Below are 21,669 nucleotides of genomic sequence, written 5' to 3'. Positions count from 1 at the left end.
ATTAAATCTATGGATGGCTTTGGGTAGTATGGACACTTTAATTCTAATTAACTACATTAATTCTTACAGTCCATGAGCATGATATGTCTTTCCACTTGTTCGTGTTGTCTTTAATTTCTTTTACCAGTGTCTTATAGTTTTCGGAGTGCAGATCTCTCACCTCCTTGGTTAAATTTATTCCTAGGTATTTAATCCTTCCTAGTGCAATTGGAGGAAGACATTTTATATTTTTATATTAAATCTTATTTTTAAATAAGGGGATATTTGGTTTTCTTTTATAGACTGTTACATTATTTCCTTGTGCCTCCGAATGTAGCACAAAGGACATTCACCTTTTCTCTAGCATAGACAATAGTGTCTTTGGCAGAACTTATAAATCCCAAACCGGTACCTTGTGCTTGCCTTCCAGTGATAAGTTTTCCAAAATCATTATTATTTCATGGGTCAAAACTAAACCAGTTCCCCCATCCAAATTTATGCACTAGTTGGACCTGTCCTCAATGAGGGGTAGTCTCATTGCCTCCCTTCCTCTTGTGAAATCTGAGTGTTTTGGTAAAGTCATTTAATTCTTAGATCAACTTACTTTTTCCATGCCATCGGGGTAAACTGGTCGGTGAAGGGTCAGTTTCCTTGGGCTTAGTCTCCGTTCTTGTGTTGTGGCTTTAAATTTGCACAGCAAATAACTCCGAACTTGGTGTGAGGGCTGGCAGGAAAAAAAGACTGTAGTGGAGCACAGAATTTGTCTGTGTTAGCCCTCTGTCACCGGCTACTCACCCCAGCTTTGGGCTTCACCTAAATGATAAATGGTCCTATTGTTTGGGCTTTCGTCTTAAAAAAACATAGAGCTAAATCTAGATGAAGCAAGGACAGAGACCCATTTCATTGCACTGTACTTTAATATTCCTGAGACCCATGGCATTACGGGTGGCTCTTTTAACAGCCATCTCTCTCCAGGGTGGAACACTGTGCTGTCTTTGTTTCATCTGATCTTCCAGCTAAATAAGAGATGGTCACTTACCCTCAGTGTTCCCCTATCCTGCTGGATTTCTCTTGTTAGAGGAGAAACTGACCACACGGGAAAAGGTAGAGGTTTCAGGCAGGGCATTTCAGCGTGTGTTTACAGGCAGGACTGACTTACTCAGCAAATCCTGCTCCGAGAAGCTGCAGCCAATGAAGAGGCTATATCCCAGCTTGCTTGGGGGCTTCTGAGTTTGAGCTGCATGCAGAAATGTAAGGCAGTGCTTCCTGGTGCTGATGGCAAAATGGGACCCATCTCCAGTTATTCCTCGGGCTTCCCAGCTTTGCAGATCCAGGGGAGAACCTACATAAACATATTGGTGATGTAGCCAGCTTTAAAGGCCAAGAGAATCCTTATGGATTCAGGAGACTGGTTTTTTATTTAGATTTTTATTTTTTATTTTTGTTGGAAGATGAAATGCTTCTCTCGTTACCTGCCTTACATCTTCAGACCTCCGAATACCATCCTCTCTTCCAGCTGCCACACGGAAGGTACAGACCAGAGAGGGAAAGTGTCTGGGTGGGTGGGAAAAAGTGGGCTGGTGTATGACTTCCCACAGGTTCTGCTGATATGCTTTCTGTAGCTAGCAGATGACTGTCGTTCCTGGCAAAAGCTTGTATCTAACAGACTTAGATCTGCTTCTAAAATCAGTCTGTCTTGTGTAAGGAAAGGGAAGTATTTTCTAAAGAGCAGGATAATGTTGCAAAGGTGATCTCAAAGCCGATCTAGCCGAGTCGAAAAACAATCAGAAATATTTTGCCAGTTTCCCTCATTCTACTTCACAAGCAAGCAAGTAATTAGAACTCCTGTTAAGGAAGAACATTTTCAGTAGGTGCTGCCACATACATTTATCCAAGCTCTCTGTTTTGTCATTGTCTGTTCAGTAACTTGGTGCATGCCCAAGAAAGCAATTAGCAAAATAGAATTAGCGTACTACGGGACTGTGGAGTGTCGGTTGTCGGATTGCTTTGCTCAGAGTCTGGACTTGGGTTGCAGAGCAGGAAGACACAGCTGACTTTAAGCGCTTGCTGGAAGTGGGGTTTGTGGGGGTCCTAAGTTAATGCATTACGGCGAGGGTGAGCTGAGCCTTGTACAAACAGTCCCCAGTTCCCGGTCCTTTTGGGGACCTCCTCTGCTACCTTCTAACCTAGCATGCTCTGCATCCGTGTGTGTGTGTGCACTTTCTGTGTGCACATGTGTGCGTGTGCCTTGTCAACATTCTGGCAATCCGCCTTCATCTAAGCACTGCGGGTTTCAACGTTTCTGGAGCGAGTAGCTGGTTGTGCGTATTCTGTGTGTGATTTGCCTATTTCTTTTGATCTGCCACATCCTTGAAAAAGAGCAGTTTCAAGAAAAGCAACTGGCTGGCTGCTTTTCAGCCTGAGGGTTGCCCCACCAGCAGTACTGATTGAAGAGGGCTGTGGTAGCCACTCTCTCTGGAATGGAGCTGGTGAGCAGCCTGTTGTGAAAATCCACCCTTGTTTCTCATCCTCGGAGTAGGAGCTGGGCACTGGGGGCTGTGCAGAGAAAACGAGAGAAGTATTTATTATACCATGAGGTGATTTTTAGTCATTACCCCCAGGAAAAGCAAGTAGAAGTTTGGGATCACCCATGAATTGAGACCAAGGATGGTATTTTTCATAGACCTTGGTATCTTAAGGATTTTTTTTTTCAATTAGATATTTCCTTTAAAAATTTTATTGGTGGCTACAGGAAATGACCCACTGAGAAATCTTTCCTCTTATAGAGAGAAACTTACTAAGTCTCTATGTATGTATATTGGGGAGGGATGAGGGTGGCATGGATAGAAATCTCCAGGGGAACTTTCCATATACAAAAGATCTAAACTCATATAGGAAGATGCCAAATGACTTTTCTCTTTCTGATTGGTCCCCCGTCCTCTCCTCCTAGCTTAGATTTTGAGAACCCAAACACTTGGTCTATTCTGTTGCTGTTTTGTGTATTAATCAAACTAAAGATCCCACCTCATACAGACAAACTACCACCGCCAAGAACTTTCTTGAACTGTTTTTTAACCAAATTTAACTGTTGTATTCCATCAAAATGGAAAGCCCATTTTACTCCTATCAAAACGATTTCTAATTTGTCAACTATCACCAGGTTTAGGGGGTGGGGGGTGAGGAGATTTGTCTTTCAATCTGTTGTGAGACTAATAGACAATGGGTATGGATAATAGCATGTGGCAGACATTAACTTCGTGAGTGGGGGGTTGAAGCTGAGTGGGGAAGTCATGAGTTAAATACCAAGCAGGCAGGGCCAAGTCACTTAATTGCTCTATGCTCAATTTTACCTATAAAACGGAAATAAAAAGACTCATTCCCAGGATGTCGAGAATTCAATGTGATCATTCCAGTTCTTTAGGAAGCTTGGTACATGATAGGTGCTGTCCGTTTTGCAGTCTCATGTACTTTCTTAGATAGTCACATTTTCCTTTTTTATTACATTATCTTATGTAATGAATAGTTTCCTCAAATATGTCACAGTGTCACTCAGAACTAGTTACACTTACTTAGAGTTTGTCTGAGGAGAAAGCTATGTGAGAATGAATCTGAGTTTGAGTTTTTATGTTGTTAGCTATTATGTCACCCTGTAGTCTCTTCTAGAAAAGTTATGTCTGGGAACTTTGTATTTTATTTAATTGAAGAGGCAGAGAATGAACAATTGGTGTATATCCCTGTAAAAATCAAGTAAGTAGAAATACTCAAACTATCCCTTAAGAGTAATTCAAGAACTACTTTGAAAGCTTCAACAATTGCTGGGGCACCTGCGTGGCTCAGTTGGTTGAGCGTCCAACTCTTGATTTCAGCTCAGGTCATCACCTCATCGGTGGTGGGGATTGAGCCCCATGTCTGGGTTCTGCACTCAGCGTGGAGTCTGCTTGAGATTCTCTCTCCCTCTCCCTCTGTCCCTCCCCCTGCTCGCATGCTCGCACTCTCTCTCTCTCTCAAATAAATAAATGAATAAAATCTTGAAAAAGAAAAAAAGCTTCAACAATTGCTGGGCTTCTTAGAGGATAGAACCATTCTACTTAAAAGACATGTTTTCCTCCCAGCTTATCTTGACATTGTTTTCTCAACACAGGAAGATCATGGGCTTTGAATTTTAGCTCTGCTACTTGCCAACTGGGTGATGTTGGGTAGTTATTTAACCTCTTAGAGTCTTAGTTTCCTCGTTTGTAAAACATAGATGATGATACGCCATAGGGTGGCTGCAAAGAAATACATTCAGAATGCCACACACAGGGTGATAATCATAGTAGCAGTAATAATAATAATAAATTGGTCTTCGCTTGTATTGCACTAACTGTGTCCCAGACATTATCTGAGCTCATGATGTAGTAACACATTCATAGGTAGGTCAAATCAACAGTATGTGGTCCATAATAATAGTTGTATTTCCTTCTCTCACTTTCAACCTTCAAGCCTGTTTTTTCATCCATCAGATTGAGGTTTGGTTCTTCCTATTACAGTCAAAATATTTTTTTAGAAATATCATATTCCTTCCCTCAAACCCCCTCAAACACAAACATGCTTGCATTGAAAACCTCTCAGTGGCTTCCCATGGTCTAGCAGGCCCTGTGTGTTCTGACCCTTGCCTGACTTTCCTGTCTGACCCTGAGCGCACGCCATCTTGCCTGGTCTCCAGCCACCCAGGCCGTTCTTGGTTCCTCAGGAATCTCCCTCCCACCATAGACTTTGGGAAGCTTCTCTCTCCCCTTAGCCCCATTCCTTGTTAATTCTGGCCTTGGATTCTCAGCTCCAGGTGAGAAGCCATCCCTGGCCCTCGGGTGATCATGGTCATAGCTCTTAGAGAACCAGGCTGCTTCAGAGCGCCTGTCGTAGTCTGTCATCATGAATGGCCTGGTGAAACTGTTTTGTGAATGTCTGGCTGCCTGCTAGACTGAAAGCTTCATGGGAGCAGGACCCACATGTAGTTTTGCCCTCTATTATACCCCCAGCACTAGAACAATACCAAGTACTTAATAGGCAGTCAACAAATTTTTATTCAATGAAACCATGACAAATACCAAGGCTGTTGTGTAGACACCTTTTTAAAACACAGGCAAAACACGTTCTGCAAAGCATTAGCTGCTACAGGAATGCAAGCTCTTTTAACCATTGCCGGTCGGGTAGCTTTTCGTAGCCACACTTGAGGGGACTGGTTTTATGACCATGCTCTACTTTAACTTGAAATTAGAAGATACGAAGGGGGGGAAAGGTCGACTAAATAATGCTGGTGCACGAACAGGGCTTTGAGAGGACAGTTGGATTGTCTTCCCTTCTCTGTGGACATCATTAAAAGGACACATAACTCCCTCCACCACGGTGGGGAAGCATTCATCCAGTGAAATGATTCCAGGATTCGAGGCACAGAATCTCAATCACAAGCAAAAAGAAACCATTCCAGACAGTACGGAGGGGAAGGGGAGACACAGAGGGATAAGAGAGCCAGTCAAGTATGAGGAACCTTGCCTGCTCTTTTCCAGTGGGCCTAATTTGGCACCCAACACGGGAAGGTCTTTTCTGGGCTCTTGAACAGATGAGCAGAGGCACTCTCTCTTCCTGAAGGGAAAAGGCTCATGTGCCTTGCCCCGAGCCATCTCCTTTCCCTGAGCGGTCTCCATCATGTTTCCATGCTGCAAAGCTCTGTTCATCTCTTAAAAGTCAGCTGCAGTCAAGGCTTCCCAGGAAGACTTCCTCAACTGCTCCACAGAAGGACTTGCTATCGGAGTCACACAAACCACAACAGTGGTGGGAAGAAGGCACGAGAAGGAGAAGCCGAGCAGCACCACAAAAATCCCTGGCTGTGTGCTCCAGGCTGGGCCAGTATCATCTCATTTGCTGCTCACGCGATCTCATATCAGATGCTGCTCTCTCCATGTTATAAGTGAGGAAAGTGACACATACCTGCCTTGCCGGGGCCACACTTAGTAGAGTCGCAGAGTAAAGACTCAAGTCCAAACTATTGGAATCAGAAATCAGTGCTCTTAACTCGTACCTGATATATTTCCTCTGGAACACCTGTGTGAGGGCAACCTTCAGATTAGAAGGCCACAGTCTGTTCACGTGCCTGTGTCCTGGTGGCCAGGAGCAGCTTGGGCACAGGGATCCTGCCATTTGTCTTTAGGCTCTGCGTTCTGGTTAGCACTGAGCTTGACTGTGAGTAGGTGGTCAAGAAATGCTTCTTAAATAAAACACTGAATGGGGGAGTGACAAATTTGCCTGTGTATCCATGATTCTCCTTCACCAGGAGGAACCCAGAAGCAGAATACCTTCCAATGACCCCCAAGAGCAGGCTTGCCAGAGGTCTACACCCCACACAGAGGAAATAAATATACATTTTTCTAACTCTTTATCATGTTGTAAACAACAATAAAATAATAACTAAAACATACAATGCTCGTTATTTATCGGGCACAATTCCAACATATACATGTCTATGGACATAGGGATGAGTGTGTGTATTCCTCACCACAATCCTCTGAGGTAAGTAGTTATTATCCTCATTTTATAAATGAGGAAACTAAGACACAGAGAAGTTAGGTAACTTGCCTAAGGTCACACAGCTGTTAATTGCAAGGATTAGGATTAAAACCTATGCAGTCCGGTTCTAAGGTACATGCTTAACAGGATCCATTCCTCTCTTTTGTGCCTTTTTATGTATCTATGGAATTCTCATTTTTCATATTTTTGGAATTCTCTTCTTAGCCCCTTGCACATATGTAGAACCAACCCACTCTTCAGGCCCACATCAAATGCACTTCCACCCACAGCTTTCCCTGACTGTTCATTTTCTCACCTACATTTAAAGCCTTTCCCACGTGTGCACTGTGATTCTCTATAACATGGAAATTATTATGCCACCTGACCAGGTTATTGTAAGGATTAAGTGAGACAGAATCTTACATTGCTTGATATGGCTTTAGATTAAAAGTCTTTTTTTTACATTTTTCTGTACAATAGATGTTTTGTCCCTGCTTTTATCCAAGCCAGCCCTCCAGTGGGGAGCTGGATCCCACCCCCGACCCCGACTCAAGCCCTTCACTCCCGCATTTGTCTGCTGTTGGTGCATCATCACCAAGTCTTTTCTCTCTACACGATCACCGGTGTGGTCCACCAACATGCTGTCAATCACCCTCATCTCACAATCCTGTATCCACCTCCAGCTACTGCCCATTCCCTGCTCCTCTTTGCAGAAAAATGCCTTGAAAGAGTCATCTATACACAGTTGCCACCTCTTTTCCCATCCCTCTGCCCAAGTTGCACTTGGGAGAGTCACCTGTGGCCCCCTCACTGATCTGTCCCATCATCCTCTGCCAGGCTCCTCCCGTGGCAGCTCTCAGGCATCCTTGGCACTGGTGGTTGCTGCTTCCTTCTCGAAAGAGTTCCTTGTCTTGGCCTCAGGGCCCATAGTTCCTCTCCGTTTCCTTCTCCCGCCATGGCTAGTCCTTCTCATACTCCCCTGCTGGTTCCTCCTCCTCCTCCTGAACTGAAAACATGCAAGCCCAGGCCTGAGGCTTCTCCTTAACCTGTGCTTGCTTCTAGGTGGCCTCAGCCAGCCCCATGGTATTAGACATCGTCTCTTCAACCTGTATCCCCAGCTCCAGCCTCTCACCCCAAATGCAGACCTGCGCATCGAACTGCCTACCCAGCATTCCCACTGGGACGCATTAGAGGTCCCAAGACCCGACTCCTCATTCCCCTTGAGAAAAACCCACTTGTCCAGCTTCTTCTCCAGCTCAAGGAAAGAGAATTCCAGTCTCCTAGTTACTCCAGCCAGAAACCTTGGAGTCATTCTTCATTTCTGTGTTGTCGCATATCCTTCTTCTAGTTCTACAGTGAATCCTCTGGGCCTAACTTCTAAAAATATCCAGAATGCAATCACGTCTTATCACATCTATCACTTGAATGTTTCTTCACCAGAGAGGCCTTTCCTGGCCGTCATGTCTAAAATCTCTCTCTCCTTCTCTCTGTCCCTATCCCTCCCCCGCCGCCACACACACACACCCCCACATCCACACACTCACCAGTTACCTTTACCCTGCTTTAGCCCTTCTCCTACTGGACATGTTATATATCCAGCTACTTACTTGTTGCCCGTCTTTTTGTCCTGTAGAATGTAAGCTACATGAGAACAGAGGCTGACTCTGTTTTGTTCACTCCTATACCTCCAGCACCTAGAACGGTTTCTAGCACATAGTAAGCATGTAATATATACTTGTTGATTGACTGAATGGGCGTATGAATGAGTGTTTATATGAACTCTCAGTAATAAAGTAGGAAGAATGGGCTCTGAAACCAGATGAACCTGAGTTCCAATCTCACACGGATAATTACTTGCCAGGTGACCTTCAGTTACTTAACTGGTGTATTTCCTTCTCCAACAATAACATATCAGGGTATTGTTATGAAGGTGAAAAAAAAATTTTGCAATTTTGTAAAAATGCCTGTCAGCATTCAGGGAATGAGACTTAACAGTATTTCTGTATCCCCCACTGCACTTACCACAGCAACAGTCACAGAAAGGCATTCATAGTTCCAAGCTGATTGAAACTTTTGTGCCTACCTACATAGCTAGTGTTGGCTGTGGCTTGTTATTTGCCAGACCCTATGCTAATGCTTAATAGTCACTACCTCACATAAATCTCAGAAAAACATGATGACGTAAGTACTGTTAATTGTCCTCATTTTACAGATGAGGGAACCACAGATGGTAACTTACCCAAAGCCACATGGCTAATATATGGTAGATCAGAGTTTTGTGCCCCGACTGTTAGATTCTAGAGCCCGGGCTCTTATCTGCTCCATAATATATTGGATTTTTACAATACAATGCATAAATACAGCATTTTAGACATTGTTCTCAGCACATGGGAACTTAAAAGATGTAAAGGACTCATCCCTATTTTAAGAAGCTACAGTCTGGTAAGGGAGAGAAAAGCATGCCTACTCAACTCTAACAGTGGATTTTAACCTGGTTAGGCATGAGAATCGGCTGTGGCAAATGAACGGGGATATTTCCACCATGTCCCTATTGAATCAGACTTCCTGGAAGGGGGTCCCAGGAATCCTAGTTTAAAAGTTCCCCCGGTGAATCTTACGAACAGTCAGAGCTGAGAGCCTGAGTCTATGAGAAACAATGGTTAGGGCTGTGGAATATATTCAAAGGGAAGAGCTTTGGGAGAAAGAGATTGATCAGTTGTTGGTCCCTTTGAAACGACAGAGTAAGATCCTGCAGCTAAGAGCAGGTTGCTTTTGGTTAAGATGTCTGACGTCTGGCAGATAAGTGGCTGTCCCGGGAAGATTCAAGGTCAGTGTTATTCACTTACCCATTCAGTGGAACTCCACTAAGCGTTTGTCTGCTTCATGGTAGCTATGACTTTGCTTCAGGAGTTTATATTTGGGTACCAGCTAAAACATCTACATAATATAGAAAAAGTCATTCAGTTTCTTGGGCTTTAGTTTTTTTTTTTTTTAATTTTTTTATTGTTATGTTAATCCCCATACATTACATCATTAGTTTTAGATGTAGTGTTCCATGATTCATTGTTTGTGCATAACACCCAGTGCTCCATGCAGAATGTGCCCTCCTCAATACCCACCACCAGGCTAACCCATCCTCCCACCCCCCTCCCCTCTAGAACCCTGTTTGTTTTTCAGAGTCCATCGTCTCTCATGGTTCGTCTACCCCTCTGATTTCCCCCCCTTCATTCTTCCCCTCCTGCTATCTTCTTCTTTTTTTTTTTCTTAACATATATTGCATTATTTGTTTCAGAGGTACAGATCTGAGATTCAACAGTCTTGCACAATTCACAGCGCTTACCAGAGCACATACCCTCCCCAGTGTCTATCACCCAGTCACCGCATCCCTCCCACCCCACCCCACTCCAGCGACCCTCAGTTTGTTTCCTGAGATTAAGAATTCCTCATATCAGTGAGGTCATATGATACATGTCTTTCTCTGTTTGACTTATTTCGCTCAGCATAATACCCTCCAGTTCCATCCACGTCATTGCAAATGGCAAGATCTCATTCCTTTTGATAGCTGCATAATATTCCATTGTATATATATACCACCTCTTCTTTATCCATTCATCTGTCGATGGACATCTTGGCTCTTTCCACAGTTTGGCTATTGTGGACATTGCTGCTATAAACATTGGGGTGCACGTACCCTTTCAGATCCCTACTCTTGTATCTTTGGGGTGAATACACAGTAGTGCAATTGTTGGATCATGTATGGTAGCTCTATTTTCAACTTTTTGAGGAACCTCCATACTGTTTTCCAGAGTGGCTGCACCAGCTTGCATTCCCACCAACAGTGTAGGAGGGTTCCCCTTTCTCCACATCCCCACCAATATCTGTCATTTTCTGACTTGTTAATTTTAGCCATTCTGACTGGTGTGAGGTGGTATCTCATTGAGGTTTTGATTTGGATTTTCCTGATGCCAAGCGATGTTGAGCACTTTTTCATGTGTCTGTTCGCCATTTGGATGTCTTCTTTGGACAAATGTCTGTTCATGTCTTCTGCCCATTTCTTGATTGGATTCTTTGTTCTTTGGGTGTTGAGTTTCATAAGTTCTTTATAGATTTTGGATACTAGCCCTTTATCTGATATGTCATTTGCAAATATCTTCTCCCATTCTGTCAGTTGTCTTTTGGTTTTGTTGACTGTTTCTTTTGCTGTGCAAAAGCTTTTTATCTTGATGAAGTCCCAATAGTTCATTTTTGCCCTTGCTTCCCTTGCCTTTGGCGATGTTTTAGGAAGAAGTTGTTGCGGCTGAGGTCGAAGAGGTTTCTGCCTGTATTCTCCTCTAGGATTTTGATGGACTCCTGTCTCACATTTAGGTCTTTCAACCATTTGGAATCTATTTTTGTGTGTGGTGTAAGGAAATGGTCCAGTTTCATTCTTCTGCATGTGACTGTCCAGTTTTCCCAACACCATTTGTTGAAGAGACTGTCTTTTTTCCATCGGACATTCTTTCCTGCTTTGTCAAAGATTAGTTGACCATAGAGTTGAGGGTCCATTTCTGGGCTCTCTATTCTGTTCCATTGATCTATGTGTCTGTTTTTGTGCCAGTACCATACTGTCTTGTTGAGGACAGCTTTGTAATAGAGCTGGAAGTCTGGAATTGTGATGCCGCCAGCTTTGCTTTTCTTTTTCAACATTCCTCTGGCTATGTGGGGTCTTTTCTGGTTCCATACAAATTTTAGGATTATTTGTTCCATTTCTTTGAAAAAAGTGGATGGTATTTTGATGGGGATTGCATTGAATGTGTAGATTGCTCTAGGTAGCATTGACATCTTCACCATATTTGTTCTTCCAATCCATGAGCATGGAAAGTTTTTCCATTTCTTTGTGTCTTCCTCAATTTCTTTCATGAGTATTTCCTAGTTTTCTGAGTACAGATCCTTTGCCTCTTTGGTTAGATTTATTCCTAGGTTTCTTATGGTTTTGGGTGCAATCTTGGGCTTTAGTTTTGTCATCTACGTAAAGGGGAATAAAAATTATGCACATATCAAGGAGTTGCTTTCGTGAGTAGACATGATAATTCATACAAAGTATACAGTGTGCTACCCAGTGCATATTAAGAGCTCAATGAGAGCTATTATTATGAATACGATTCGTATTGGTGGAGGCCTCAGAAATCACCCCTTGCCCTGAGTACTTTGATGCAATGTAGTGATGGAAAGAATCCTAGGCCAGCAGTCCAGAGACATGTACGTTCTGGTCTTCTTTTGACATTGATGTCCGTTGATAAACTGTCTAATCCTGCCGTGCCTTGGAGTCAAACGGCAATATAATAAAACATGGCAGTGTTGGTGTGAGATTAAGTGATAGTGCTTTGTGAAGTATGTTTCCCATATTAAATCAGAAGCTGGGAATGGTAACTGATTTTTAGGAGTTCCTAATAAAATCCGTAAGGAATTTAGCAGCTGATAAGAAATGTGGAGGGCAGAGAATAATGTTGAATAGAGCCAACTGGGAGGCAGGTACTTGCCAGGCATTATTATCACATGGAGATCATTATCACAACAATTGTGCATGGCAGTAGGCATGTTTTACCGGTGAGGACCCTGGGAGAGGACTGGGGAGGTCAACTATCTAGTTGGAACAGACTTGAGCTTTGGAATCATATAAACCAGAGTTCCAAATATGACTAAATGTATTTATCCTCTGAGTGTCTGTTTTCTCAAGGGTAAAAAGGGAAGGAATTACGTTTCCTTCTCAGGTTCATTGTAAGGACTAAAGACATTGAGTGAGATGTGCCTGATAGCCACTTAAGAGATGGCCCCTGTACTTACTGTGATGGTATCTTTGTTCAGGTGCTACCAGCGGTAACACCAAGCTGGTCTGATGGCACATCCTGGGTTCCTCCCATGCCATCATGTTCCCATCCAAAAAAAAAAAGTTCAGTTTTGCATTCTTCAATTCTTTCAACCTTCATCACCTTTGCTGCTTGTTTGTCACGAGCACTGGCCAGCACTGTTCTGATCTGTGCTTGTGAATTCATTGTTTGTCTTTGGTACTTGTGCCCCAAGGCAATTCCTTCATTTTGACTCAATTTTATAAATCGAATAGAAAAATCACCAGCAGTGAAATCATCACCATCGTTAGAGAGACTGGCCCATTAGTTTTCTGAGTCATTGTTTCTTCCCTGGCAGATGGAGCTGGGAGACAAGATGGGCCGAGATGGCCAAAGCCTTTATCTTCACAAGTATCTGCAAAAGCACAGTTAGTAGGCAAAGCAAACAGGAGGCAAATAAATGTCTGACTTCAAAGACAGGCATGAAAGGCTGTTCTGCATCCTATGGTTGATACATGGGAATGTCACTTACCTAGAAATTTTAAGAGCAAACTGAGTGGTCAGTGAACCTCCTTGCAAGAGAAATTATTTATTTATTCAAAAATTACAAGCACACGCATAAAGAACATCTCTATTATATGTCAGAGACTGGCTAGGCAGTGGGTTCACCAGTGGTAAACATACATATGGTTCCTGCCCTGCTGGAAGACCAATTCATCAGGTTACTGTTAACTGTGGCAAATGCTCTAGTGGCGAGGACATATGAAGACAAGGTCTAATAGGGTTTTGTACTGCCCGGGAAGAGGAGGACGTCTTCCCTGAAGAAGTGTCCTTTGAGCTGAGATCTGAAGAAGTAAGACTTACATAAGCAGAATGAGAGAGAATTTTCCAAGCAAAGGAGAGCATGTTTGAGAGGTCCTGTTACCAGAGAGTCATCGGTGAATGTGAGGTTCTCAAGGAAGGCGGGCGTGACGGGTGCACGGAGACCGACCCAGCAATAGAACAGTGAAGAATGAGGCCCTAGAGTGGTGGGTCCTGCACGCCTCTGTGATGGCAATTATAGCCTTGATCCAAAGAGCAATGGAAATTACTGAAGGGTATGAAGCTGAGGGAAAAAAAAGTCCATATTTGCAACATGAGAAGATTTGTCTGACTGCCGTCAGACTAGAAGGGCTAAGCGGTGGGTGGATACATTTTGGGGAGCTGGCTGCTAAAAGCACTCCCTGTCCTTGCACTTCAGGAGACTTATAGATGGCACTCTGTATGCCCCAGATTCCTCAAGGTGCGCTTGTAGTCTGAATCCAGTGCAGAAACCTGTCCATTGTCTTGACATCCAGCCAAAAACTGTTTCTTCTCAATGAGCAATGGCAGGAACACACTATGCTCTGTTCTGAAGAGGCAGTAAACATTCCCAACATTGAAAAATAGAGTGTGCTCTTCCAGACACAACGCTTGCAAAGCATGATATTTAGAAGGAAGAGAAAGTCTGTGTTGGGACAAAACCACTGAAGATGTTTTCATATCATGTTTGTTCAGCACGAAATAGCTACTCCATCAAAGCCTCTAGATAGAATGGTACGTCTGCTCAGCTGTGTATATTCATATATACACAGCAAGGTGACCTTCTCAGGAGAGAGCCGACCAAAAGTCCGTCTCCTAGGCAAAGGTTAGGAAGCCCTGTTCTACCTTCATTATTAATTCATTTTTTTCATGGTCCTCTACTGAGATGATAGAATGTCTAAGCATGTGGGTGAAAGCCTCGAATGTGAAATCCTGCTGGAGCTCAGCAGATAGCATATTAACCAAAAAGGCATGATACTGCCTATCAGGAAACTGTGTATTGGAGACCTAAATCAACACAGTCTAGTTAAAGAAAAAAAGAAAAAGGCAGTGAGCAAGGAAAGCAAAGTCAGGCCCAGCCCTTAGGCCACCCGTTTCCATCCCATTAGAAAGAATCCTAGAACTTCTGTTTGGGTGCAGGCCTCCGAAACAACTCGTCCAGCCTTCATGGGATCCCTGAGCCCCTCACAACACTCCTGACTAGAGAGAACTGGAGAGCTCACTCCTCGCCAAAGCTGACCCTTTTGCTTCAGGACGATGCTGACTGTCTCTAGATCTTCAAGTTGAGCTGGAATCTCTTTCTTAGAATCATTGAAATCGATTTCTTCTCAAATCACAAATCTGAGGCATTTTCCTCATGACAGTTCTACTTTATGAGGATCATTTTCATACCTTGTGCAGGCTTAAGAGTCCAAGTTGCTGCAAGTAGTCTCCTATGACTTCACCTACTGTCATGGTCATAACAAGGAGCATTGAGGTGCTACATCCTGTTCTAAGTGTTTTCATGTATTAGCTCATTTAGTTGTAATAACAGCAAAGAGGAAACTTCTACTATGCCCATTTTACAGATACAGACACTGAGGCCAGAAAAGTAAATAACCTGCCCAAAGTTGCCCAGTTAGCAAGCAGCAGAGAGGTAGGACCTGAACCCAGGTAGGCTGGCCCCAGAGCTTTGTTCTTCCACTCGTGACGGAGGGAAAAGCACAGGCTTTGCTGTCACTGTCTCGCCTTGGAATCCAAGTTCCAACACTTCCTGTGACCAGCTGCTTCAGACTAAGCCTCCATTTCTCCATCCGTAAGATGTGGACTAGGACCCCTACCTCCGTGCTGCTGTGGGAGTCCATAAGGTAATGTCGGCAAAGCAGCTGCATAGTGCCTTGCCCACGCTGCCTTCACAAGATAGGCTAATAGAATCAGCAAATGTGTGAGTATGTGAATGAAGATCCTCTGGGCCAGCCTTCCATAGCAAAGCTTTCTCATTCTTTGCCCCAATTCTCAAGTGAAACACCTATTTTATGTTGCCTTTAGGTGGTCAGCCGGAAACAGGGAGTCCCAGCATAAGCATAGGACCATAGATGGGAATGAAAATAAAACTATACTATAGTATCATCACAGATCATTGCTCCACTCCCCCCAATCCAGACTTGAGAGCATTGGGCACCCTAGAAATAAAGCAGACATGCTCCAAGATAGTGGCCTTTCAGATCGTGGAATGTCCCTGTTCAAAGCCCGTTTCTTTGAATGGCTTCCTATTTGATGCAGTAAAATCTGAAGTCTTTCTGTGGCCTACAAGGCCTAGGAGATCTGCACCCTGGTGACCTCCTGTTACCTCCCCCTTCACCCAGCCCACGCCGGGCACACTGGCCTCCTTGCTGTTCCTTCAGTAGACCAAGAACATTCCCTCTCCAGGACCTTGTACTTGTCCCCTCTGCCTGGAATGTTCTTCTCCTAACCACATGGTTCTTTCCCTCACTTTTTGCATGTCTTTGCACAAATACCACCCTTCAAATAGGCCTTCCTGCCTACCTGATCTACACCTCCTGAGCACTTGCCCTTTATTTTACTTTGTAGATGGCCTTACTGGCCTGCCTATTATATATTTGCCTTTGTTTGTCATCTGTTTCCTCTTGCTAGACCATTAACTCTATGAGAGCGGGTGCTTTGAGCTTTTGCTTACCATCGTGCCTGCCATGTAGTCGCTGGTGACACATCTTTGTTGAATAAATGGTGAATAATCATGGTTAGTAGCGGCAGTGGGTAAGTGCAGTGACCCACGAGATTTTGCCTCTCTAGGAGGACACTGGTTCCCAAGTGATAGCATATGCATAAAGATCATCTGCAGTGCTTGGTTTAAAATGCAGATTCAGGGGCTCACACACCCCCTAAAATTTTGAATCAGTACATCCTGAGTGGAGCCCCAGAACCACCACTTTTAAGAACTCCAGTGCCTGTTGAGGAAGGAACCCCAAGTGCAGTCCTTCAAGAAACACTGTCCTAGCCATCAGAAAGAATGAATACCCAACTTTTGCATCAACATGGATGGGACTGGAGGAGATTATGCTAAGTGAAATAAGTCAAGCAGAGAAAGTCAATTATCATATGGTTTCACTTATTTGTGGAACATAAGGAATAGCACGGACGATATTAGGAGAAGGAAGGGAAAAATGAAGGGGGGGAATCGGAGGGAGAGACGAACCATGAGAGACTATGGACTCTGAGAAACAAACAGGGTTCTAGAGGGGAGGGGGTGGGGGGATGGGTTAGCCCGGTGATGGGTATTAAGGAGGGCACGTACTGCATGGAGCACTGGGTGTTACATGCAAACAATGAATCGTGGAACACCACCTCAAAAACTAATGATGTATTGTATGGTGACTAACATAACATAATAAAAAAAAAGAAAAGAAAAAAGAAACACTGTCCTAGGATAGGAGAAAATTTTTAAAAATACATAAGCAACACCACTGAACTTTGCATGGTTTCCTTCCTCCCTCCATGTCTGGTCTGAGATGTGGGAACTCCAGACCTAGCATTAGGGGATGATGCTGGTGGAGGCAGGGGGCTCAGTGAACTATTCATAAATACCCTGATCTCTCAGCTGGAGGTTGGGTGGCTGCAGACTTGCTTAAGGAGGGGTCTTAGTGTGGTCTCAGATGCAAAAGGACATTGATATCCTCCCTTGCCTGTGCACAGAGCCATTTTCGGAATGGCTGCTGCAGCCTCTGAGTGGGGGAGGGCACCCCACTGGTCCTGGCAATTGGCATCAAACCAGACAGCCAGAGCTGGAAGAGACACGAAGTTCTGGTCGGAGCCCCACCCACCATCTTGCAGAGAGATGAACTGCCCAAAAGCACACAGCTAATTAGTTTAAAAGCCCGCACTGAAACCCAGCCTGTGGCTTCACTGTGATGCTTTGGCCTCTGTACCACCTTTAAAAGTGGTTTCACTGTTCCTAACAGTCCTGTGAAGATCTTAGAATAATGTGCTGACCTGAGTAGAGACTCCACATAAAGGGGAGGGAAAACCCCTCAAGGATAAACTGCAGAGAGTCTACTTCCTGTCGCACTGTGAGCATGCATGCTCATAAGCCCTCAGGAGAAAACCAGCTTACAGGTACTTTTAAAAGGCTGAGTGACGTACTTGTAACAGCTCGATTATGTGCACTTTTTAAAAGGAAGCTCATTTTTCTTTGCAATTGGCCTTATTTATACACAGAATCAGTGGAAAAGACTATTATCAGATATTAAGCCTTCAAGAACATTCTCCCAAGTGCTATCTTCCCCACATGGGGTACCCAACAAGGTAATTTAGGACCAGGGATATAAAACATATTTCCCCATGTTGTGCCTCCTAAACACCGCTAAGCAACAGGCCGACCTTGACTATGGAGAGCTCCGGGCTGGGGATTTGGGGAGGTCACATGTTGCCTGAACTGATTCTTTTCCAGTTTCTGCCACATCTAAAACATGCCTCTGTGCCAACTTGCGTTTTTTCCTTTCCCGTCGAACTGACCCAGGCTGAGCTTGCTCTACAGGCTGTGAACAGCCTCCTCCAAACTCACTTCATTTGCATTCATTTACAGTCTTCTGTTTGGAAATTGTATTTTTGGCTCCAATTCAGATAAATTCAAACCAAGATGATCAATGGAAAGGATCCTATAGGTGAAACAGGGGCGGAGGCTTTAGTTATAATTCTCTATTGATCCTCATATGCTCTGGGCATCATACAAAATTATTTATTTGACACAGCATTGTCAGGTCATAGCAGAGACCTCAGTGAATTGATTAAAGTCTGAGGCTTCCAGGGATCCCCAGCCTTCATTTAAAGAAACACTTCCCCAGCAAGACCTGATTTTATAATGTGGTAGAAGGAAGGTATCTTCTACTTTGTAAATTTTAGCTTCTTAAAATTAGGCTTCCAAAGCTTGCAACTGAACAGGGTAAACAAATAAAAGGTATGTTCCAGACAGCTGGAACAGTGCCTGGGGCTTAGCAGCGACTCAATGAACATTTGCTCCCTTCTGTTCTTCCCCCTGTCTTTGTCTACAGACACAACAGTGTTGGCTCATTTGTTGGTCCATTTATTAAATATTTCTTGGGTGCCCACTCTAATGGGATAATTCTAGACAGTATCCACAGGTAAGAACACAGCTAGATCCTTGCTGTCATGGACCTTAGGTTCTGATGGGGACAAACAGGTAATAAAACATTATAAGCATTAGCTCATCAATAGGGTGGCAACCAAGTTAGAACTAGATCTAAACAAGGAGATTCAGGTAACATTTCAATAATGACCTCGTGTGTACCTAACTACAGAAATGCCCTCCAAATTGGTCTTCGGGCGATTAGGCTTCATACCCTTCATACTCCTTGGCAGCCCTCAGAACATTCACAGCTCATTCTTGGGTGCTTCCTGGCAAGTACTTTTCACGCCCCCTGTGCTGATCTCTCCTTTCCCATCTGGTGCTCTAATTCTGCACAGAATGGTGGGCAGATGCTGCCAGTAGCATGATCCTCTGCAGAAGTAAAGCCCTCTGGGAGCTGAGTCCGCAGACCCCAGGGACAGCATGAATTCATTCGGATGGTTTTAAAGCCTCTGTGAGGTACCAGGCAGAGATCGGGCTCTGGAGAAATTTCAGGAAACAAAGCAGCCACTGCCTCTGACCTCAGGGTGCTTGCCTTCTAGGAGGGGAAAAGGATGACCTGAAGTAGACATTCAAAAACAAGGACCTTTCAAATAGTGATCAGGGCAGGGAAGAAAGTAAAAATAGGGTAAATAGCATAGCCAGTAACTGGGGAATGGCAGGTGACCAGCTGTAGGGTCGACAGGGAGTCCTCTCTGAAGCTGAACCCTGACTAATGAAAGAGAGCCAACCATGTAAAGAGCCCAGGGAAGAGCATTCCAGGTAGAGGGATCTGCAAGCACAAAGACCTGGAGACTGGAATCAGTTTGCTGTAGTCAAGGAATGGGAAGGTGGACTATCATAGCTTTTTGTGATAGGTTTTGTAGCTTTGTTTTAAAAAAGTTCTCTCATATATTTAGGCCCTATAACTCATTATGCTTTTCAAAGAAGCAGTATATATCAGCAGTTTAAAAAATTAGATTCTAGGAGTAGCTTATTTACATCTGTAAGGGAATAATTTAATGATTGAGCCCTGCAGTCAGATTGCCTTTATATAATACTGGAGTTTCCATCCAGTAGCTGAGTGACTTCCGTAAACTTACTTAAGCTTTCTGTGCTTCATTTGCCATAAGAGGGGATAAGAATAGTGCCTACCTCATGGGAGTCTTTCCATGGTAAATTGCGATAATGAACATGAAGTGCTAACCAGCCCCTGGTAAGTGCTCAAAGCATGTTGGCTATTATAATCCCTCTATTGTTGCCCCTAGAAGTTCACTTTCTTGATCACTCTTGCCATCCTTTTATCCCCCCAACCACTCATGAATAGATTTCTGAACAATCAAGTGCAAAATAATTTTGCCAGATTTTCATGTTTTGGGTGCCATTGAGATCCTTGAAGTTTTCAGTGTAACTTAGTAGAGGAAGGCCCCACAAAATCCTCACCAAATTGAGCCCTGGCCCTGAACAGTGCTTTCCCCAGGGGAGATGGTGGGCTACACTATATAAAGAGTGCTCCTTCCTCAGTCTTTTACTCGCTTCCCTACTTTTTCATAGCATCCATCACCACCGGTCGTATTAAATGTTTACTTGTTATGTTGCTTAACCCCACAAGCCCTGTGAGAACAAGGACTTCTTTGCCTGGTTCAGTGCACCATCCCCAACTCCCTCTAACAGTGTCCAAACAGTAGAGTTCAGTAAATACTTGTTGACTGAATTCTGTATCTACACATTCCTAAAAAAATACCTGGGTGTGTGTTGCTAATGGGTCAAAGAGCCTTGGTTATAAAAATAGCCCATACTTTTAATGCAGCCTGTGTTGCCAGCTTCTCAGTGACCCAGGAAAGTAATTCACTGGGAGGATCTGATCCGATAAATAAGAAATATTATGTTTATTTATTATTCATTTATTCATTCAACAAATATTTTTAGGTCCTGACTTCATGCCAGGTAGCGTATTAGATGCTGATATACAGTGGTGGATAAAACAGACGTGGTCCCTGACCTCGGGAGATTAGAGTCTTGTAATAAAGCATTCTAATTTTTATAAAAGTCATCTCCTCCCCAGCTTCAGCAATATCATCTTTGCATATAAATCTGAAGACTAGAACCTAGAGAAAAAAAACAAAACCTTCTGGCAACAAGCCTGTGAGTGGGCAGTCAGGACATGCTATTTCCGTCCAGCCTGACTCCTTCCTCCTCACAGCACTCCTGGGGTACTGGGAACAGTTCCACAGACAGTACACATGTGTATTTCCCCATGGCACACGATGGTTCCTCTCTCACCCTCCACACACATGTGCATGCACGTGCACACACACCACCCAATAGCAAACTCTCATTTGGCACCAAACACCCGTCCTGAGGAACTGGCAATAAAATTCCAAGTGGCACAAGAACCATAAGGTAGATAGGAATAAGAATTTGCCCATCTCACTCCCTCTTTGCAGCGTGCAATGTCACACCTTCGGTTTGCCAGCTTCCTGTTTGTCAGGCAAACTAGATGGTTGTGAGCAAAACTAGTCTTTTAGAAAAAAGGCAAAGGCAGCTGCTATGCAAGGAAATTTCAGAGTTAGGTTGCGGAGGATCTGAGTCTATATGTATAATTATAAATATTTTTTAAGATTTATTTGTCAGAGAGAGCACAGGCAGGGGGAGGGGCAGGCCAAGGGAGAAGCAGGCTCCCCGCTGAGCAGGGAGCCTACATGGGGCTCCATCCCCAGACCCTGGGACCTTGACCTGAGCCAAACGTAGATGCTTAACACCCAGGCATCTCTATATGTATGATTATATATATCCCAGATTTAAGGATAGGCTGCCATCCTACTTTTTTTTTTTTTTTTTAATCTACCATTTACGCACATGGAGATCCATTTCCCTTGGATCATGATGTCAGGAATCTCTCTGTTTTGAGTTTGGTCTGATTTTAACACTGCGGTGCTACCTAAGTAGAGACTCATTCAAACCATTGAGCCTGTGGTATGGACTCATTCAAACCATTGAGCCCACACACCCTTTTGTTGTGATTTAACAGTTTTGTGCATACATGTCTCTCTATATTTTTTAAAGATTTTATTTATTTGTTTGAGAGAAAGAGAGAGTACAAGCACAGGGGAGGGGCAGAGGGAGAGGGAGAAGCAGACTCCCCACTAAGCAGGGAGCCCTAAGGAAGCAGGGCTCCATTCTAGGACCCTGAGGCTAGGACCTGAGCTGAAATCAAGAGTCAGACACTTAACCAACTGAGCCATCCAGGCGCCCCCGTTTTTTTTCCAAAGAAACTACAGGTTCCCTGAAGAGTTGCATGTCGGCATGTTTGGATTCTCAAGTTAGACTGCTTGGGTTCCCCTGACTCTACCTCATACT

General features: G+C 43.9%; 1 protein-coding gene across 2 annotated transcripts in view; it reads left to right on the top strand.

Moving 5' to 3' along the window:
• The first annotated feature begins 1,416 nt into the window (after nt 1-1,416).
• Nucleotides 1,417-21,669, top strand: part of PPP2R2B (protein phosphatase 2 regulatory subunit Bbeta) — a 416,527-nt gene continuing 396,274 nt past the window's right edge. Inside the window, exon 1 of one of the 2 annotated variants that reach the window (XM_021702176.1) lies at nt 1,417-1,509. In XM_021702176.1, coding sequence (XP_021557851.1) covers nt 1,431-1,509 — 79 coding nt within the window. In that variant the 5' untranslated portion in view covers nt 1,417-1,430. The remainder of the gene's footprint in view (nt 1,510-21,669) is intronic. The other variant, XM_044917125.1, reaches the window with a different exon arrangement.

This window comes from Neomonachus schauinslandi, chromosome 7 (assembly GCF_002201575.2).
Source record: "Neomonachus schauinslandi chromosome 7, ASM220157v2, whole genome shotgun sequence".
NCBI lineage: Eukaryota > Metazoa > Chordata > Mammalia > Carnivora > Phocidae > Neomonachus > Neomonachus schauinslandi.
Note: the sequence above shows the minus strand (reverse complement) of the source record. Positions and strands in the feature narration are given on the sequence as shown.